The sequence below is a fragment of the Schistocerca serialis genome, chromosome 1 (assembly GCF_023864345.2).
Source record: "Schistocerca serialis cubense isolate TAMUIC-IGC-003099 chromosome 1, iqSchSeri2.2, whole genome shotgun sequence".
NCBI lineage: Eukaryota > Metazoa > Arthropoda > Insecta > Orthoptera > Acrididae > Schistocerca > Schistocerca serialis.
Genome location: NC_064638.1, coordinates 962,189,085 through 962,206,887, shown reverse-complemented (window position 1 = coordinate 962,206,887; position 17,803 = coordinate 962,189,085). Strand labels below are relative to the sequence as shown.

At 41.4% G+C, this 17,803-nt stretch overlaps 1 protein-coding gene across 3 annotated transcripts in view; it reads right to left on the bottom strand.

Annotated features, from left to right (window-relative positions):
- The window catches only part of LOC126412873 (E3 ubiquitin-protein ligase RNF34), an 81,501-nt gene that overhangs the window by 47,035 nt on the left and 16,663 nt on the right, over positions 1–17,803 (bottom strand). For all 3 annotated transcript variants that reach the window (XM_050082762.1, XM_050082753.1, XM_050082771.1), the window contains exons 2-3: positions 6,505–6,613; positions 2,506–2,737 (exon numbers count right to left, since the gene is read on the bottom strand). In XM_050082762.1, coding sequence (XP_049938719.1) covers positions 2,506–2,737; positions 6,505–6,552 — 280 coding nt within the window. In that variant the 5' untranslated portion in view covers positions 6,553–6,613. The remainder of the gene's footprint in view (positions 1–2,505; positions 2,738–6,504; positions 6,614–17,803) is intronic.

Here is a 17,803-nt window from a genome sequence, read left to right as displayed (position 1 = left end):
GGTGGTTGTAAGGCAAACCTGCAAACTACCATCATTATACAAAAGTAAGCTGATTGAATGACTACCAATAGTTCAAGGCTAACACCCTCCAAACAATTATGTCAACAACTAAATACTCCACCCTTAGACTCTATATACAAAACAAGTGTAATTAACACAAATAGACTGACAGTTTCGGAACTGACTTTTAATGACATCCATATAGAAAAGGTAAGCATGGCTTCAGTACAAAGACATACATACATCCAGGGTACTAGACTTTACAAAAACTTTCAGCACAGATAAAAGAAATAAACAAGATTTCTTCATTTAAGAGAGCATTATTCAAATCTTTATGTTTTTATTACAATGTAAATGTGTACCTGCAATAAACTTGTGATATATAACTATATTAATTTATTGCAAGTCATCAAGTGCTTGCTCTAATGTCTTAATATTTTGAGCAAAATGTAACAACACATTATTTGTAATAAATATCAACTACATATTAAAAAAATAAATTTTTGTAATTCATCAGTATTGTATATTGATGGGGGACAAAAAAAGAAAAGAAATTGGAGCACCAAAAAATAATGAAAGTGAAGCAATGAAATTTTGGGAACACATTTGGCTAGGTTACATATTTTTAAGAGATTAACATAGCAAGATCACAGGTTAATGCAATTGCGAGATAAAACATTGCAAATGTGAAACCTGGTACATTAACAACCAGTGATATACCAGAATGTTGAATGCAAGCACACAAATGTGCATGGATTCTGTTGTACAGATGCCAGATGTCAGTTGCTGGATGGAGTTCCATGCCTGTTGCACTTTGTCGCGGATGATGTTGGGTTACAACAGCGGTATGTGGGCGAGCATTATCTGTAGCGGTATGTGGGCGAGCATTATCTGTTTGAAAACACCCCCTGGAAAGCTGTTCACAAATGGCAGCACAAAAGGTCAAATCACCAAACAGACATACACATTTTCAGTCATAGTGCTTGTGATAAAAACAAGATTGCTCCTGCTGTCATACAAAATCGCATCCTAGACCATAACTTCATGTGGAAATCCAGTGTGTGTAGCCCGCAGACAGGTTGCCTGCAGGCCCTCGACTTGCCTTCTCCTAACCAACACATGGCCATCATGGGCACCAAGGCAGAACCAGTTTTTATCAGAAAAAACAACAGACCTCCAACCTGCCCTCCTATGAGCTCTCGTTTGACGCCACCGAAGGCACAAATGGTGGTTTTTTGGTGTCAATGTAATGCATGCTCCAGGGTGTCTGGTTCAGAGCTGTTGAAGTAATCGATTTGTAACAGCTGCAATTTGCATGAAAATGCTGCGAGACAACACAACCATCTGGTTACAATTTTAATGACTTAACTTATGTCTTGACCAGGCTTATTTCTCATCAACCTTACACTTTTCCACTTTCTATCATTTTGAAAGACAGTGCTATGTACGTCATACGAAAACATTAGATACACTGCTTCACATCAACATTCTCGAACACAAGGCAAGTGCAAACTGTCATGCTTGAGAATGTTGACGTTATACAGTGCATCTAATGTTTTTATACGACTGACATACGACTTTGAAAAAAAACTTGAAAAGTTTAAGATTGACGAAAAATAAAAGCCTGGTCAAGACATAAGTAAAGTTATTAAAAGCGATTTGTAACCATTTGTCGTCCCAACTGCTGCTCAAATTGTTTCTGCAGATGCAGTATGATACACCACAGCCGTACACCAAACATGGTCTTCCCTCTCAGTAGTGCCACAGGGCATTCTGGAATGCAGTCATCTTGCATCTGTACATTCTTATGATCACTGCCAAATCATATGGCGTGTCTACATTCATGCCAAGTCTTTCTACAATATTGCACAAGGAGCACCCTGCTTCTCGTAGCCCTATTACACAACCTCATTCAAACTACGTGAGCTGTTGATGATGGCATCTGTCATATTAAAGGCTTTCTTGACTAACATAAATTCACTATGTCCAATCTCTAAGGTAAGTAACGCTCATGACCATTACAACACATATTTAAAGCAAACCAGATTTACGTACTCCGAGTGGCGCTACTGGCGCCACTCTTATGTGACTGGTGCTAAATGGGAATACATCATCTTTCAGATGTAGAAACATGCCTACCAACTTTCATTTATGTTGCAGACCTACTCTTTCATGTAGTGATTCTTTTTTTCCAATATTGTATATGTAGTTTTGAATATTGTGCAGGGTACTATACACATTTTATTTTTTTATGAAATCCAATCAATCTATACTCTCTCTGAATGACTAAACTACTGCTACTACCACTAACGACCTTTGCATATAACGCAAGCGACGCATATACAATGCCCATTTACTTATTAGTTCTATGTGAGACTTTTGTTTTCTTGTGAACACATGTTTTCAAAGCACTGTAGTTTAATTTTATGCACAAAGAAATTAAATGAAGCACTTAGTTCTCAGAGCAATTTCAACAAAAAGAAAAGGCCAAAAAATTATACATACCAACACATCCTCTTGTAGAAATTTTCTGGGAAGAGAGATACAGCTGCAAATCTCTCACTCTTAGTTGAAGGAGAAGAGAACGATTTAGTGGACGAGCACTCAAAATTCGGCATTTTCTACACATGTACTTCTTGTCTGACAATCGTATACATGGTGACTTGATTGTACAGTCATCTCTTCTTGGAAGTAAACAGTGTTTGCAGTAGTAACGAAGGCAAATGCCACACTGTTTCTAAAGAAAATATAATGAGTTCAGAGTCCCAGAGAGGAGTACTTTAAGTTTGTAGTTTATTAATCATTTAAGATCTATCACACTATGCTACTTTTAATGCAAAAAGCATTTCAGTTTTGACTTTTACCATACAAATGTATTCACTCCATGGCTGCTTTTATTTCTTGCAGATGCAAGAGTGAAGTATATACTTTTATGTGCCCAAAAATACAATGAACTGAATGGAGAAACTATACACATTATCAAATCTCCAACAAATACACTTTATTATTATTATTATTATTATTATTATTATTATTATTATTATTATTATTATTATTATTATTATTTCCTTCACTTTCTCAGACGTTAAGCCCGGTTAAAAATGGAGTGACGCGGACCTTGATCAAGCGTCACTTCCTTTTAACTGTATGGTATATGTTACATTGCATTTAGGAACCTTCGGGTAATTGAACATGTATCAATAATTACGGATTTCTGTAGTTGTATATATAAGTTTGGATGTAGCTGTATTGCATTGATGTACTGGTGGATATTGTGTGGTATGACTCCTGTAGTTGATAGTATAATTGGTATAATGTCAACTTTATCCTGATGCCACATGTCCTTGACTTCCTCAGCCAGTTGGATGTATTTTTCAATTTTTTCTCCTGTTTTCTTTTGTATATTTGTTGTATTGGGTATGGATATTTCGATTAGTTGTGTTAATTTCTTCTTTTATTGGTGAGTATGATGTCAGGTTTGTTATGTGGTGGTGTTTTATCCGTTATAATGGTTCTGTTCCAGTATAATTTGTATTCATCATTCTCCAGTACATTTTGTGGTGCATACTTGTATGTGGGAACGTGTTGTTTTGTAAGTTTATGTTGTAAGGCAAGCTGTTGATGTATTATTTTTGCTACATTGTCATGTCTTCTGGGGTATTCTGTATTTGCTAGTATTGTACATCCACTTGTGATGTGATCTACTGTTTCTATTTCTTGTCTGCAAAGTCTGCATTTATCTGCTGTGGTATTGGGATCTTTAATAATATGCTTGCTGTAATATCTGGTGTTTATTGTTTGATCCTGTATTGCAATCATGAATCCTTCCGTCTCACTGTATATATTGCCTTTTCTTAGCAATGTGTTGGATGCGTCTTGATCAATGTGTGGCTGTGTTGATGTTATGTGATCTAAAGGATTGTAGAAGTGGTTATGAAATTGCAGTGGTGTAGCCGATGTATTTATATGAGTGATTGCTTTGTGTATTTTGCTAGTTTCTGCTCGTTCTAGAAAGAATTTTCTTAAATTGTCTACCTGTCCATAATGTAGGTTTTTTATGTCGATAAATTCCCTTCCACCTTCCTTTCTGCTTAATGTGAATCTTTCTGTTGCTGAATGTATGTGATGTATTCTATATTTGTGGCATTGCGATCATGTAAGTGTATTGAGTGCTTCTAGGTCTGTGTTGCTCCATTTCACTACTCCAAATGGGTAGGTCAATACTGGTATAGCATAAGTATTTATAGCTTTTGTCTTGTTTCTTGCTGTCAATTCTGTTTTCAGTATTTTTGTTAGTCTTTGTCTATATTTTTCTTTTAGTTCTCCTTTAATATTTGTATTATCTATTCCTATTTTTTGTCTGTATCCTAGATATTTATAGGTATTTGTTTTTCCATCGCTTCTATGCAGTCGCTGTGGTTATCCAATATGTAATCTTCTTGTTTAGTGTGTTTTCCCTTGACTATGCTATTTTCCTTACATTTGTCTGTTCCAAAAGCCATATTTATATCATTGCTAAATACTTCTGTTATCTTTAGTAATTGGTTGAGTTGTTGATTTGTTGCTGCCAGTAGTTTTAGATCATCCATGTATAGCAAATGTGTGATTTTGCATTGGTATGTTCCAGTAATATTATATCCATAATTTGTATTACTTACCATGTTGGATAGTGGGTACAGAGCAAGACAGAACCAGAAAGGACTTAATGAGTCTCCTTGGTATATTCCACGCTTAATCTGTATTGGCTGTGATGTGATATTATCTGAATTTGTTTGGATATTAAGTGTGGTTTTCCAGTTTTTCATTATTATGTTTAGGAACTGTATCAATTTAGGATCTATTTTGTATATTTCCAATATCTGTAGTAACCATGAGTGGGGTACACTATCAAAAGCTTTTTGGTAATCAATGTATGCGTAGTGTAGCGACCTTTGTTTAGTTTTAGCTTGATATGTCACCTCTGCATCTATTATCAGTTGCTCTTTACATCCTCGTGCTCCTTTGCAGCAGCCTTTTTGTTCTTCATTTATAATTTTGTTCTGTGTTGTATGTGTCATTAATTTCTGTGTAATGGCTGAAGTTAATATTTTGTAGATCGTTGGTAGGCATGTTATGGGGCGATATTTAGCTGGGTTTGCTGTGTCTGCTTGATCTTTAGGTTTCAGATAAGTTATTCCTTGTGTAAGTGTATCAGGGAATGTGTATGGGTCTGCAATGTAACTGTTAAATAATTTATATATAAAATCAAAGATGAGGTGACTTACCGAACGAAAGCGCTGGCAGGTCGATAGACACACAAACAAACACAAACATACACACAAAATTCAAGCTTTCGCAACAAACTGTTGCCTCATCAGGAAAGAGGGAAGGAGAGGGGAAGACGAAAGGAAGTGGGTTTTAAGGGAGAGGGTAAGGAGTCATTCCAATCCCGGGAGCGGAAAGACTTACCTTAGGGGGAAAAAAGGACAGGTATACACTCGCACACACGCACATATCCATCCACACATACAGACACAAGCAGACATATGGATATGTGCGTGTGTGCGAGTGTATACCTGTCCTTTTTTCCCCCTAAGGTAAGTCTTTCCGCTCCCGGGATTGGAATGACTCCTTACCCTCTCCCTTAAAACCCACTTCCTTTCGTCTTCCCCTCTCCTTCCCTCTTTCCTGATGAGGCAACAGTTTGTTGCGAAAGCTTGAATTTTGTGTGTATGTTTGTGTTTGTTTGTGTGTCTATCGACCTGCCAGCGCTTTCGTTCGGTAAGTCACCTCATCTTTGATTTTATATATAATTTTTCCCACGTGGAATGTTTCCTTCTATTATATTGTTAAATAATTTAGTTAGATGTGAATGTGTTGAGGTGAACTTCTTTAGCCAGAAATTTGCTATTTTATCATTTCCAGGGGCTTTCCAATTGTGCGTAGAATTAATTGCTCGGGTGACTTCATGTTGCAAAATTATCACTTCAGGCATTTGTGGTATCATCTTGTATGTATCTGTTTCTGCTTGTATCCACTGTGCATGCCAGTTATGTTGTGCCGGGTTTGACCATATGTTGCTCCAGAAGTGTTCCATGTCTGTTATGTTTGGTGGATTGTCTATTTTAATGTGTGTGTTATCTATTGTCTGGTAAAATTTCTTTTTGTTTGTGTTGCATGTTTGGTTTTGTTTCCTTCTATTATTATTATTACTACTACTACTACAACTATAGTTACGTAATTGACATTTCCATATCATGACCAATTACAATCACTGAATTTTCAACAAAAGAGAAAACTGGTTCTTCATTTAGATAAAATGATAAGTTGCAACTAGGATTATTTTAAAAAATGAATTTCCCAGGTAAATTCTAAATTAAAAATTATCTAAATTCAAAAACTGTTAATATGGTTTTACTTTAACTTATCTTTGCTATGCAGAGTATTTGGATAGTTTGTTGTTGGCATTACTTACATTTACACGCACTAACATATATTTTCAATATTAATGTAGCAACTACTTACTTTTCTTTTGAAGACAGAAAACCGAATAGAGCATTCCTCACAAGCCATCTTCTTTTATTTGATAATGAATGATAAAAGTGAAGGATAATTCAATTATCATCCATTTTGCCTGTAAAATACCAGTATATGTAACAGTTACGACTCAGTCATTAATTTCTTCCTACGAAATTAACATACATGTTCTGCCCCATTACTAATGAAATGCCATGCTCTATTAGAAATGAAACAAATAACAAAGAAAAAGCAAAATACCATAGGATGGATGGACTGCATGGACAGGGAAGAGTCAATTGACATCACATTTCACCACTTCACTTCTCAGCACCGATGAGCTACATAGCCATATAGTGGAAAAATTCAAACGGGTGAGGAGGAGGGGAGGGGGGGTGTCAAATGATTGCTGTTCTTAAAACGTGATTCACCCTTGTTTCCTGAAGACAGTATATCCAACTAGCAATGAAAGTTTGGTTTTGATATTTGTTAAATATGGGTAGCAAAAGACGGTAAAGGAAAACAACGAAGGATGGACAGTAAATAAGATTTTAGTAGCAAAACATAACACAGAAACATGTTAATTCTTTTCTTGTGAGCATGAAGAACTACAGCCTTACAGAAAACTTCTCTTTCGAATATTCTTTCAGCATTTGCAGTGGTTTGAAGAGTTTTAATGATTCATTTCCTGAAAACCCTTGCAAGCTTGGCTAAGGGCATCCCTATACAGGGAACAAAACCAAGTACCTCAGCCCCACCTGCTCTATACATAGTAGCTGTTTTATGAGGAACAGGTGGTGTACCCAGGAGAACCCAACTGGCCCCCCAAGATTGCTGTTTTCTACATAGAACACTTTGAGGAGGCAACTTTTCAAACTGCCTCACTCAAAACCAGACCTCTCTTACGTTAATGACATTTCTAACATACAGGGTGTACATAAAGTCCGGGAACACTTTCAATTATTTATTGCACAAGAACCAAACATTGTACAGATGTCACACACGTTATTTTGAAGAGAAACCCTGAAAGTTTTTTCCCATGTATACCGCCACAGCACAGTTTCAACAGGTATCTGGTACCCATAGAGACATCTGATCTTTGTCCAAACCTGCGAAGGAAAGGTATGTAGCGCAATGGTTGAAACTTATAGTTCCCAGCATTCTCACTTCTATCTTTTTATTAGTGTTGGTCCTGGGCACAGAGTCACTTGAAGGCAATGAGGTGCTCCATCGATGGGTGCCACTTACGGCATTTGAGAGCCTACCTACGACCTCTAATGGCTTTTGCGATTTCTGATGATCACCAAGAGACTGTCTTAGACTGGGGTCGGTCCGTAGAACTGGGAACCACTAAATCAGCTGCCAAAAAGAATTGCTATAGTTGTATTCTGGACTGCCTCATGAAATCTCCATGCGGCGGAGGGAGTGAAAGGGTGACAGCTGAGGCTAAAATACCCCACCCCAGTCAGCACTGTTGAGAGCCCATCTGGGCAGGCATGCAGGGGAGTGATGCTGAGGGAGGGAAGGGAAGTGGTCACTACCATAAAGGTTATCTTGGACTCTCAAGTGGATGGATGGGAGGAGACAAGAGCTGCAAATGGAAAGATCATGGCCAAATAAGATCTGTATGCCACAATCAAGCGTGTAGGGCCACCAGTATTCAAGAGGCAAACATCAAGTTGTGCCAGTAAATTTTCGAGGTCTTTACTGCAGCCAGTGATCATTGTACCACCCAACAAAATGTTATGGGTGTTGACATCATCCAAGATTAGGAAAGGTGGGGAGAGCTGAGAATCCAATGAAAACAGTATGTCCTCAGACATTTCATCATTGGGAGGGAGACGAACATTGCAGATGGCAATATCCGAAATGCACTTATATATAGTGTGTCCAGAACATACAAGCTAACACAACCCAACACACTGTCATAAATAGCAACAATTCTTATAATATCCCTAATATCTATAAAGGTCCAGGGTACAAGTTGCTGGAAACCAAGTCTCCTGAAGGGCAATACAGAAGGCAGGGAAAGTGCTTAAAAGATGTCTTAGCTCAGCCAGGTGGTGGACCACAATTCCACTGTAGAATAATGTTGTCGATGTTCTGTGAGGCCATTGAAGGGACCAAGGAGGCACGTCATGACCTAGGGTCACCTGCTGCTTCTGCTGCTGGTTAAGGCATAAACACATAGGTTCTGGGTTCTGTTTTATGGCGTGACCCGGTGCCTCACAGGCCACCTGCTTCTTCTCCATCTTAGCCACAGGAGTGGAACAGGCGGGGTACGGTAGCATGAGGACCACTGGAATTTCCTCCCTCTTGGAGTACTACTTCTTATCTTTCCTCTTCTTTGAGGACTTGTTTCAGGCAATGATGATCGCAAAGCCCTGCAACCAGTAGTCTGTGCTCCTTCAGCCAGTAGCTGGTGTTTGGTTGTAAACCGGCAGTAGCCTTGGAAGGAAGGGTCCCAAGTGACCCCTTTCTAGCAAGAGAAGCTGTCAGACGAAGGTGATCTGTCTTTCGCTGGGAGGTGGGGACCAATGGCCCCAGAGGGTGGGAAGCCAATGATCCCAATGTAGGTGTGAAAGAAACAGCAAGAGGAGAGCTCCAACCATCAAGGGGGCAGGCTTGGTCGATTGGCCCTGACGGCACACGTAGGTGGTGTAAGGGGCAGGAGTACCATCGCCAAAGGGGTAAATGTCATCGTAGCTGCAGCATATGACATCATCCTACATGGTGGGTGCAGCCACTCATACTACTACTAAGATTCTTGATAAGTTTGTCCAGAGTCGTATATTCTTTTATTTTATTTTCTTTCTGCAATCCAGAAAGTAGGGAGAATGGTGCTTTCCACAGGTAACACAGATGGGTGGGAGGTGCACAAGGAGCATTCACACACAGTGGTCTTCTGCAATCTCTACAGATGGGTGTGCTTGCAATGCGAAGACATGTACTCAAATTTCAAACACTTGAAGCATTGCATGGGAAGAGAGAGGGACGCGGGGAGGGGGGGGGGGGGGGGGGGGGAGAGACTCGGTTTCACATTGTACTGGTATACCATCACCTTGATGTTTCCTGATAATGAATCACCCTCAAAGGCCAAGATGAAGGCACTGTTAACAATCCTGAAGTCCTTTGGCCCCCTATGGACCAGGCAATGAATTACCCTCAGATACCAAGATGAAGGCACTGGTAACAATCCTAAAATCCTTTGGCCCCATATGGACATGACAAAGTGTGCACTCTCATACAATCCAAGTTGACGCATAGCTCATCATCCAACTGCAAGAGCAGGTTTTGGTGAAAAATGAATCCCTGAACCATATTTAGACTATTTTGAGTAGTGACAGTCACCAGTATGCCACTCAACTTGTTACAAGTAAGCAACACCGGTGACTGGACAGGGGATGCTGTTTGGATCAAAACTGATCCGCTTTTAATTTTACAGCTGCCTGCCGCTCCCCCAAACTTGTCTTCTGTGTTTTCCAAGCAGAATAAGAGCTTTTTGGCCCAGAAGGAATCCCCAACCGTCCTTGCGCAAACCAAGTATTTCAGGGAGTATTTCTCTGCTTGCTGCTTAGCCCTACACTCCTCCCACAGTGTAGCCAGGGAAGGGACCATTTTAGGGTCATATCTTCTGCATTAAACGAGGACATTCCTTCCATACAGACTGCTGGGGCTGTATGACCACTAGATGGAGATAACTTCATCCACTTCACTTGCAGCTCATCTGCCATGGTGCTGCCCACTTTAAATGGGAGCTCTCCCCATGGGTGCCACCCTGCCTCACCAATGGCTACCTGGCCAGTAAATCCTTTGCTCGGAGTCCCTGTACCCAGTCACAATGGGCACATACTCTTGGTGGGCATGGGGAGTTTTCAGCTCATGTACAAACAATGTGATTCTTGCACAGTCAGGGGCTACTACCATACAGGTCATGACGACTCTCTCCCCCTCCACCTCCACCTCCACCTCCACCTCCACCACAATGGCATGGCTATCATGCTGGGTTTTGTGTGTATTGCCTTAATAAAGGGAAGAGTTCAACGATGGAAAGACACAAAGGGTCAGCAGCATACACCACATTGGGCAACCTTCCCTGAATGATCTGCACTTTTGGAGACTTTTGAAAACTGGTGGTCAGTGAAACCCAACAACAATGTGTTTATTTAACGAAAAGTTACAGAGATCACTGGAAGGAGAAACAGAGTCCCAAATCATAATCATAACCACGTTCAAACTGGGCCTGTGCCAAGAAAACCATCCGAGTGGATGAAGGGGGGAAAAGGATATTGGAAGTACAAGTGTGCAGCATGAAAGGGAAGTAATGCTGCATCGGCTGGAGGCCTGTGATACCCAAGCACCTACTCACAAAGGAATTCTGAACCCTGTGGGGGGTCCAATTTTTCTGAAATTGTAATCATTTGTTTTTCTGTTGAAGTATGTCACACCATCTGATTTCTGTGTCATTCAGATAATTTCTTCATGATGTGTCTTTGCTTTAGAGGGTACATAAATGGTCTGATGGACAGTTTGAGCACCAATTTGTGCCTCTTTGCTTACGATACAAGACAATTTAGACAAAATTTCTAGTTGGTGTGATGACTGGCTGCTTGTTGCAAACGTAGTAAAATTAACATTAATTCAGGTGAGTAGTAAAAACAATCCGATAATTTTTGAATATGGCATTAGTAGTGTGTTGCTGGACACAGTCGTGACAATTAAATCTAAGGGCATAATGTTGCAAAGCGATATAAAATGGAATGACCATTTAAGGATTGTAGTAGGGAAGATAAATGGTTGGCTTCAGTTTATTAGGAGAATTCTGCGAAAGTGTGGTTCATCTTTAAAGGAGATTGCACAGAGAACACCAGTATGACCCATTCTTGATTATAGCTCGAGTATTTGTTATCTGTAGGATGTCAGATTAAAGGAAAACATTGAAGCAATTCAAATGCATGCTGCTAGATTTGTTACCAGTGGATTTGATTGACATGCATGTATTATAGAGATGCTTAGTGAACTCAAATGGGAGTCCCTGGAGGAAAGACTATATTCTTTCTCTAGAACACTGTTGAGAAAATTAAGAGAACCAGCATTTCAAGCTGACTGCAGAACAGTTGTTCTGCTGTCAACTTACATTTTACATAAGTACCATGAAGATAAGAGAAATCTGGGCACAAATGGCGCTTATAAACCATTGGTTCTCCCTAGTTCTGCACGTGGAACAGAAAGACTAATGGTGGTACAACGTACCCTTCCCCACACACCATACGGGGGCTTGCAGATTATGCACATAGATGAAGATGCCAAGGAACCCATCACAGAAAGTAGTTAACAACCCAGCAAGTACAGTTCAGATTTGGCCATTACTGAATAGTGTGGAGTATTTAACTACAAGTCTCAGATTATGTTCTTTCTGAGGCTGCAAAGTGAGCAGTTACACAAATTTTGGGACATTTCTCAGGTACAGTGAATGGATTTACTTCTATTCCTTTTTTCAGTGGTAATGTATAAGTACAGAGTGTCCCACATAAAACCAGTATATTTCATGTACCGTTTAATTATCTCTAGTTGAAATGCTTATGAAGTGGCAACACTGTCTCTAAAGTTGGCTATACTGCATTTTACTGGAAAGTTGAGAGCTACTGTGTGTTCATACATCAGTTGTTGTTAGAAGCTCGTATTGTTGAGTTGTCACAGAAATGGAGCACTTTGCACTAGACAAATTGATATTGTGGAGTGTTAGATAAAGACAGGCTCCATCAAGGAATGTAAAGAAATATTTCAATTGAAGTGTCCTGGTAGGAAACTCCCCTCGACCAGCACTTTGGATCTGTACAAGAAATGGGGGGGGGGGGGGGGGGGGCTATAAGATCCGTTCAGCAAGTTCAGAGGAATCAAGACCCCAGACTCTACAGACAGAATGCACTTGCATTATGAGAAGTCCCCACAAGTCATTAAGGAGATTACTGCAACAGGTTGGTGTATCTTTCACAGCATGTCATCGTGTACGAAAAGACATGAACTCACAAGTCTATCGTGTGGGTGTAGAGCAGGAGCTGTAGTTGGAGGATCAGGGAAAAAAAAAAAAAAATTCATAATTTTAACTGGCTGTGAACGTCAACTGCTGATGGTTACTTAGATCCCTCGCTTCGTGTCAGACAACACCTGTTTCATTTGTCAGGTTATGAAAACTTCTGTAATGCAGATATTGGTCGGAGCACAACTCTCATATTCTGCACAAAGAAAGGTTGGCTCGTTGGTTTAAAAGAGGGAGGGGGGGGGGGGGGGGGGGCAAACTACAAGGTCATCGGTCCCTTGTTCCTAATAAAACAATGCCACAATGTGAGAATAAACAAGACGAGACATATAACACAAAATGGAAAGAAAGGAAAAACCACAAGAACGAAGGAAAGGCAACAAACACTAAAAGGAACAAAAAAAAAAGACAAGAAAACAACAGAGACGCCAGAAATAGTATAGAGTAAAACAAGAAAGCAGATTACAGTGGCTGGCTGACCACGAGAATAAAAAGGAGAAGCCAGCCAATCTGCAGCACATTCAAACCTTCACCCCAAAAGCACTAGGGTGGAGGAACAAAGAGACAAAGGACATGCTCTAAAACTTGATCAAATGATAAAACCCACCCTCATGAATAAAACGTAAAACTAAATCAGCCAATGAGGCTTTGTCACATAAAATTAGCGGCAATGAGTCTGGTAACCCAAGATTCCGTCACTGGGCAGTCAAAGTGGGACAGTGCACCAGAAGATGGGCCACTGTCAATTGGGCGCTGCACTGACACTGAGGCTGGTCTTCATGGCGCAACAGATAACTGAGTCGCACAAGCGTGGCCAATGCGGAGCCGGCAGAGGACATCTGATTCCCTGCGAGAGGCCTGCATGGAAGACTTCCACACATTCATAGTCTCCTTAGTGACACACAGTTTGTTGTGCGTATGTTATGCCATTCTGTCTCCCAAAGCTGAAAAACCCTGCGGCACAAGTCAGAATGCAGGTCAGGTTCAGAGATGCCTATCTCCAGAAGCGGTTTCCACATAGCCTGTTAGGCCAGCCTGTGGCACGGGACCGGTCCACGTCATAGATGGACTCCTTGATGGACACCACAAAGGATGGCGAGGGTAGCACTGGTCGATAGCCTGTAGGCTGCTCAAGGAGTCAGTACACAGAAGAAACTGATTCCTCGAGGCATGAACGGATACAATGAAGTGCACAAGACATGGCCACCAGTTCTGCACTGAAAACACTGCAGCCATCGGGCAAGGAATGCTGTTCAATATGGCCTGTGTGGACAAAGGCGAAGCCAACATTACATCAGCCATCGAACCGTCGGTGTAAACCACTTCAGAGCCCCGGAACACTTCAAGAACCTAGAGGAAGTGACAGCAGAGAGCCGCAGGTTTAACAGAGTCCTTAGGGCCACGCGTAAGGTCCAGGCAAAGCTTCAACCTACATGGATGTGTACATGAATGGACCTCGAGGAGAGGTGTTAAAGGGAAGGTCTCCAGATCAGATAGAAGTGATCGCACGCAAACTGCAATCATTAGCCCTGACCTGGGCAGCTTACGCGAGAGTTGAACTGCCATGGTTGGGAAAAGAAGACTGTAATTAGGATGTTCAGGAGAGCTATAAATGTGTGCAACGTTAAACTGGCAATCAGTTGTGCACATCTGATCATCGGAGGGACTCCAGTCTCCACCAGTATGCTTGTCACCGGACTCATCCTAAAAGCCCCTGTCGCTAGTCTAACTCTGCAATGGGTCAAGCAAATGTAATACTGAGCGCTCTGCTGAACCATAAATCACACTCCCACAGTCAAGGCAGTATTGAACAAGGGCTCTGTAGAGCTGCAGCAGCATGGAGCGATCTGCACCCCAGTTGGTGTTGCTCAGGCAGTGTAAGGCATTGAGGTGCTGCCAACACTTCTGTTTAAGCTGACGAAGATGAGGAAGCCAAGTCAAACAAGCATCAAAAATCAGACCTAAGAATCGATATGTCTCCACTACAGAGAGTGGATCCTCATTAAGGTGAAGTGCTGGTTCCAGATGAACGGTACAACACCGACAAATGCATGACACCCGTCTTCATGATGGGAAACTGGAAGCCATGGGCTAGAGCCCATGACTGTGCCTTGTGGATGGCTTCCTGTAGGCGACTCTCAGCAACACCAGTACTGGAGCAGCAGTATAAAATGCAGAAGTCCTCTGCATACAGATAAAGCGAGATGGATGGCCTGACAGCTGCTGCTAGACTGTTAATGGCCACTAAAAATAGAGGGACACCCAAAACAGAGCCCTGCGGGACTCCATTCTCCTGGATATGGATGGAACTATGGGAGGCACCAACTTGGACACAGAAAGTACAGAGCGACAGGAAGTTTTGAAAAAAAAAAATGGAGATCCCACTCATACAAGTAGCAAGGGTATGATGTCACCAAGTTGTGTCTTATGCTTTACGTAAGAAAAAAAGATAGCAAATAGGTGTGAGCATCTGGAATAGGCTGTTCAGATGGCAAACTCAAGGGACACAAAATTATCAGTGGTAGAGCAACCCTGGTGGAAGCCGCCCTCGCATGGAGCCAGTAGGCCAAGTGAATCCAGGACCCAAACCAACCGCCGACACACCATACATTCCAGCAGCCTACACAAACAACGTTGGTGAGGCTGATGGGTCAATAGCTATCCACATCAAGTGAGTTTTTACTGGGTTTGAGCACCGGAATGATGGTGCTATGCCACCATTGCGATGGAAGGATGCCATCGCACCAGATACAGTTGAAGATAACAAGGATATGTCGCTTTTAGTCAGATGAAAGATGTTTACTCAGCTGACTGTGGATCCGATCAGGCCCAGGAGCTGTGTCAGGGCAATGTGCAAGGGCACTGAGGAGCTCCCACTCTGTAAATGGGGCATTATAGGATTCACTGTGGCATGTGTAGTGAACAAAATCACATACCCTTCCAGCCACCGTTTGAGAGTGTGAAAGGCTGGGGGTAATTCTCCAATGCAGAGGCTCGAGCAAAGTGCTCAGCAATCGCATTTGCGTTGATAGATAACACGGCATTTATGGTAACACCGGGAACACTTGCTGGGGTCTGGTACCCAACACATTAATCTTTGCCCAGACTTGGGAAGGTGATATATGGCACCCAATTGTCGAGACATATCTCGACCAGCACTTCTGCTTCCGTCGTTTGGGAAGTTGGCAAACGTGGGCACAGAGCCGTTTAAAGGCTATGAGGTGCTCCAGGGAAGGGTGCCACTTATGCAGCTGTAGAGCTCGCCGACACTCCTTAATTGCTTCAGCGACTTCTGGTGACCATGACCACCAAGGAACTGCCTTACGCCAGGGGCACCCTGAAGAGCGAGGGATCGCGGTTTCTGCCGCAGACAATTGTTGTAGTCACCTGCTCAACCATCGCATTGATGTTCCCGTGTGGGGGACATTCAACAGTGACAGCAGAGGTGAAAGTTTCTAAGTCCACCATACTTAAAGCCCATTTGGGCAGGCGCCCGTGGGCCTGATGCTGGGGCAGTGACAGGAAGATACCTTAGACAAGATATGCAAAGTCCACACCCACCACAGATGAAGAGACTGAAAAAGTGTCCGACGAGACAAAAGAAATTATTTAGATAGTAACAGCAGACAAAAATTTAATTTTGATGGGGGACTCCAATTGAATATTAGGAACTGATAGAGATGGAAAAATTGGTGAACATCGGCTGGGGAAAGGAATGAAAATTGCTAAGCAATGTTGACTGGAATACTCTCTCTCAAATTCTGAAGGTGGCAAGGGTAAAATACAGGGAGCGAAAGGCTATTTACAATTTGTACAGAAACGAGATGGCAGTTATAAGAGTCGAGGGGCATGAAAGGGAAGCAGTGGTTGGGAAGGGAGTGAGACAGGGTTGTAGCCTCTCCCCGATGTTGTTCAATCTGTATATTGAGCAAGCAGTAAAGGAAACAAAAGAAAAATTTGGAGTAGGTATTAAAATCCATGGAGAAGAAATAAAAACTTTGAGGTTCGCCGATGACATTGTAATTCTGTCAGAGACAGCAAAGGACTTGGAAGAGCAGCTGAACGGAATGGACAGTGTCTTGAAAGGAGGATATAAGATGAACATCAACAAAAGCAAAATGAGGATAATGGAATGTAGTCGAATTAAGTCGGGTGATGCTGAGGGAATTAGATTAGGAAATGAGACACTTAAAGTAGTAAAGGAGTTTTGCTATTTGAGGATCAAAATAACTGATGATGGTCGAAGTAGAGAGGATATAAAATGTAGACTGGCAATGGCAAGGAAAGCGTTTCTGAAGAAGAGAAATTTGTTAACATCGAGTATTGATTTAAGTGTCAGGAAGTCGTTTCTGAAAGTATTTGTATGGAGTGTAGCCATGTATGGAAGTGAAACATGGACAATAATTAGTTTGGACAAGAAGAGAATGGAAGCTTTCGAAATGTGGTGCTACAGAAGAATGTTGAAGATTAGATGGGTAGATCACATAACTAATGAGGAGGTACTGAATAGGATTGGGGAGAAGTTTGTGTCACAAGTTGACTAGAAGAAGGGATCGGTTGGTAGGACATGTCCCGAGGCATCAAGGGATCACAAATTTAGCATTGGAGGGCAACGTGGAGGGTAAAAATCATAGAGGGAGACAAAGAGATGAATACACTAAGCAGATTCAGAAGGATGTAAGTTGCAGTAGGTACTGGAAGATGAAGGAGCTTGCACAGGATAGATTAGCATGGAGAGCTGCATCAAACCAGTCTCAGGACTGAAGACCACCACAACAACAACAACAACAACAACAAGCAGGAATGGTTAGAGGACAAATGTAAGGATCTAGAAGCATATATCACTACGGAAAACAGACTTGCAGGAAAATTAAAGAGCCCTTCGGAGAAAAGAAAAGCAGCTGTGTGAATATCAAGAGATCAGATGGAAAACTAATCCTAAGCAAAGTAGGGAAGCCGATAGATGGAAGGAGTATATAGAGTATCTACATAAGAAAGATGAACTAGCAGGAAATATTATAGAAATGGAAGAGGATGTACATGAAGATGAAATGGAATACATGATACTGCAAGAAGAATTTGATTGGTTGGTTGGATTAAAAGAGGGAGGAAGGGACCAAACTATGAGCTCATCAGTCCCTTGTTCTGAATAAAACAATGCCACAAGTGTGAGAATAAAACAAACTAGACTGACAACACGAAACAGAATGAAAGGAAAAAAAAAATCACAAGAATGATGAAGGGCAACAAACGTGTAAATGGGCAAAT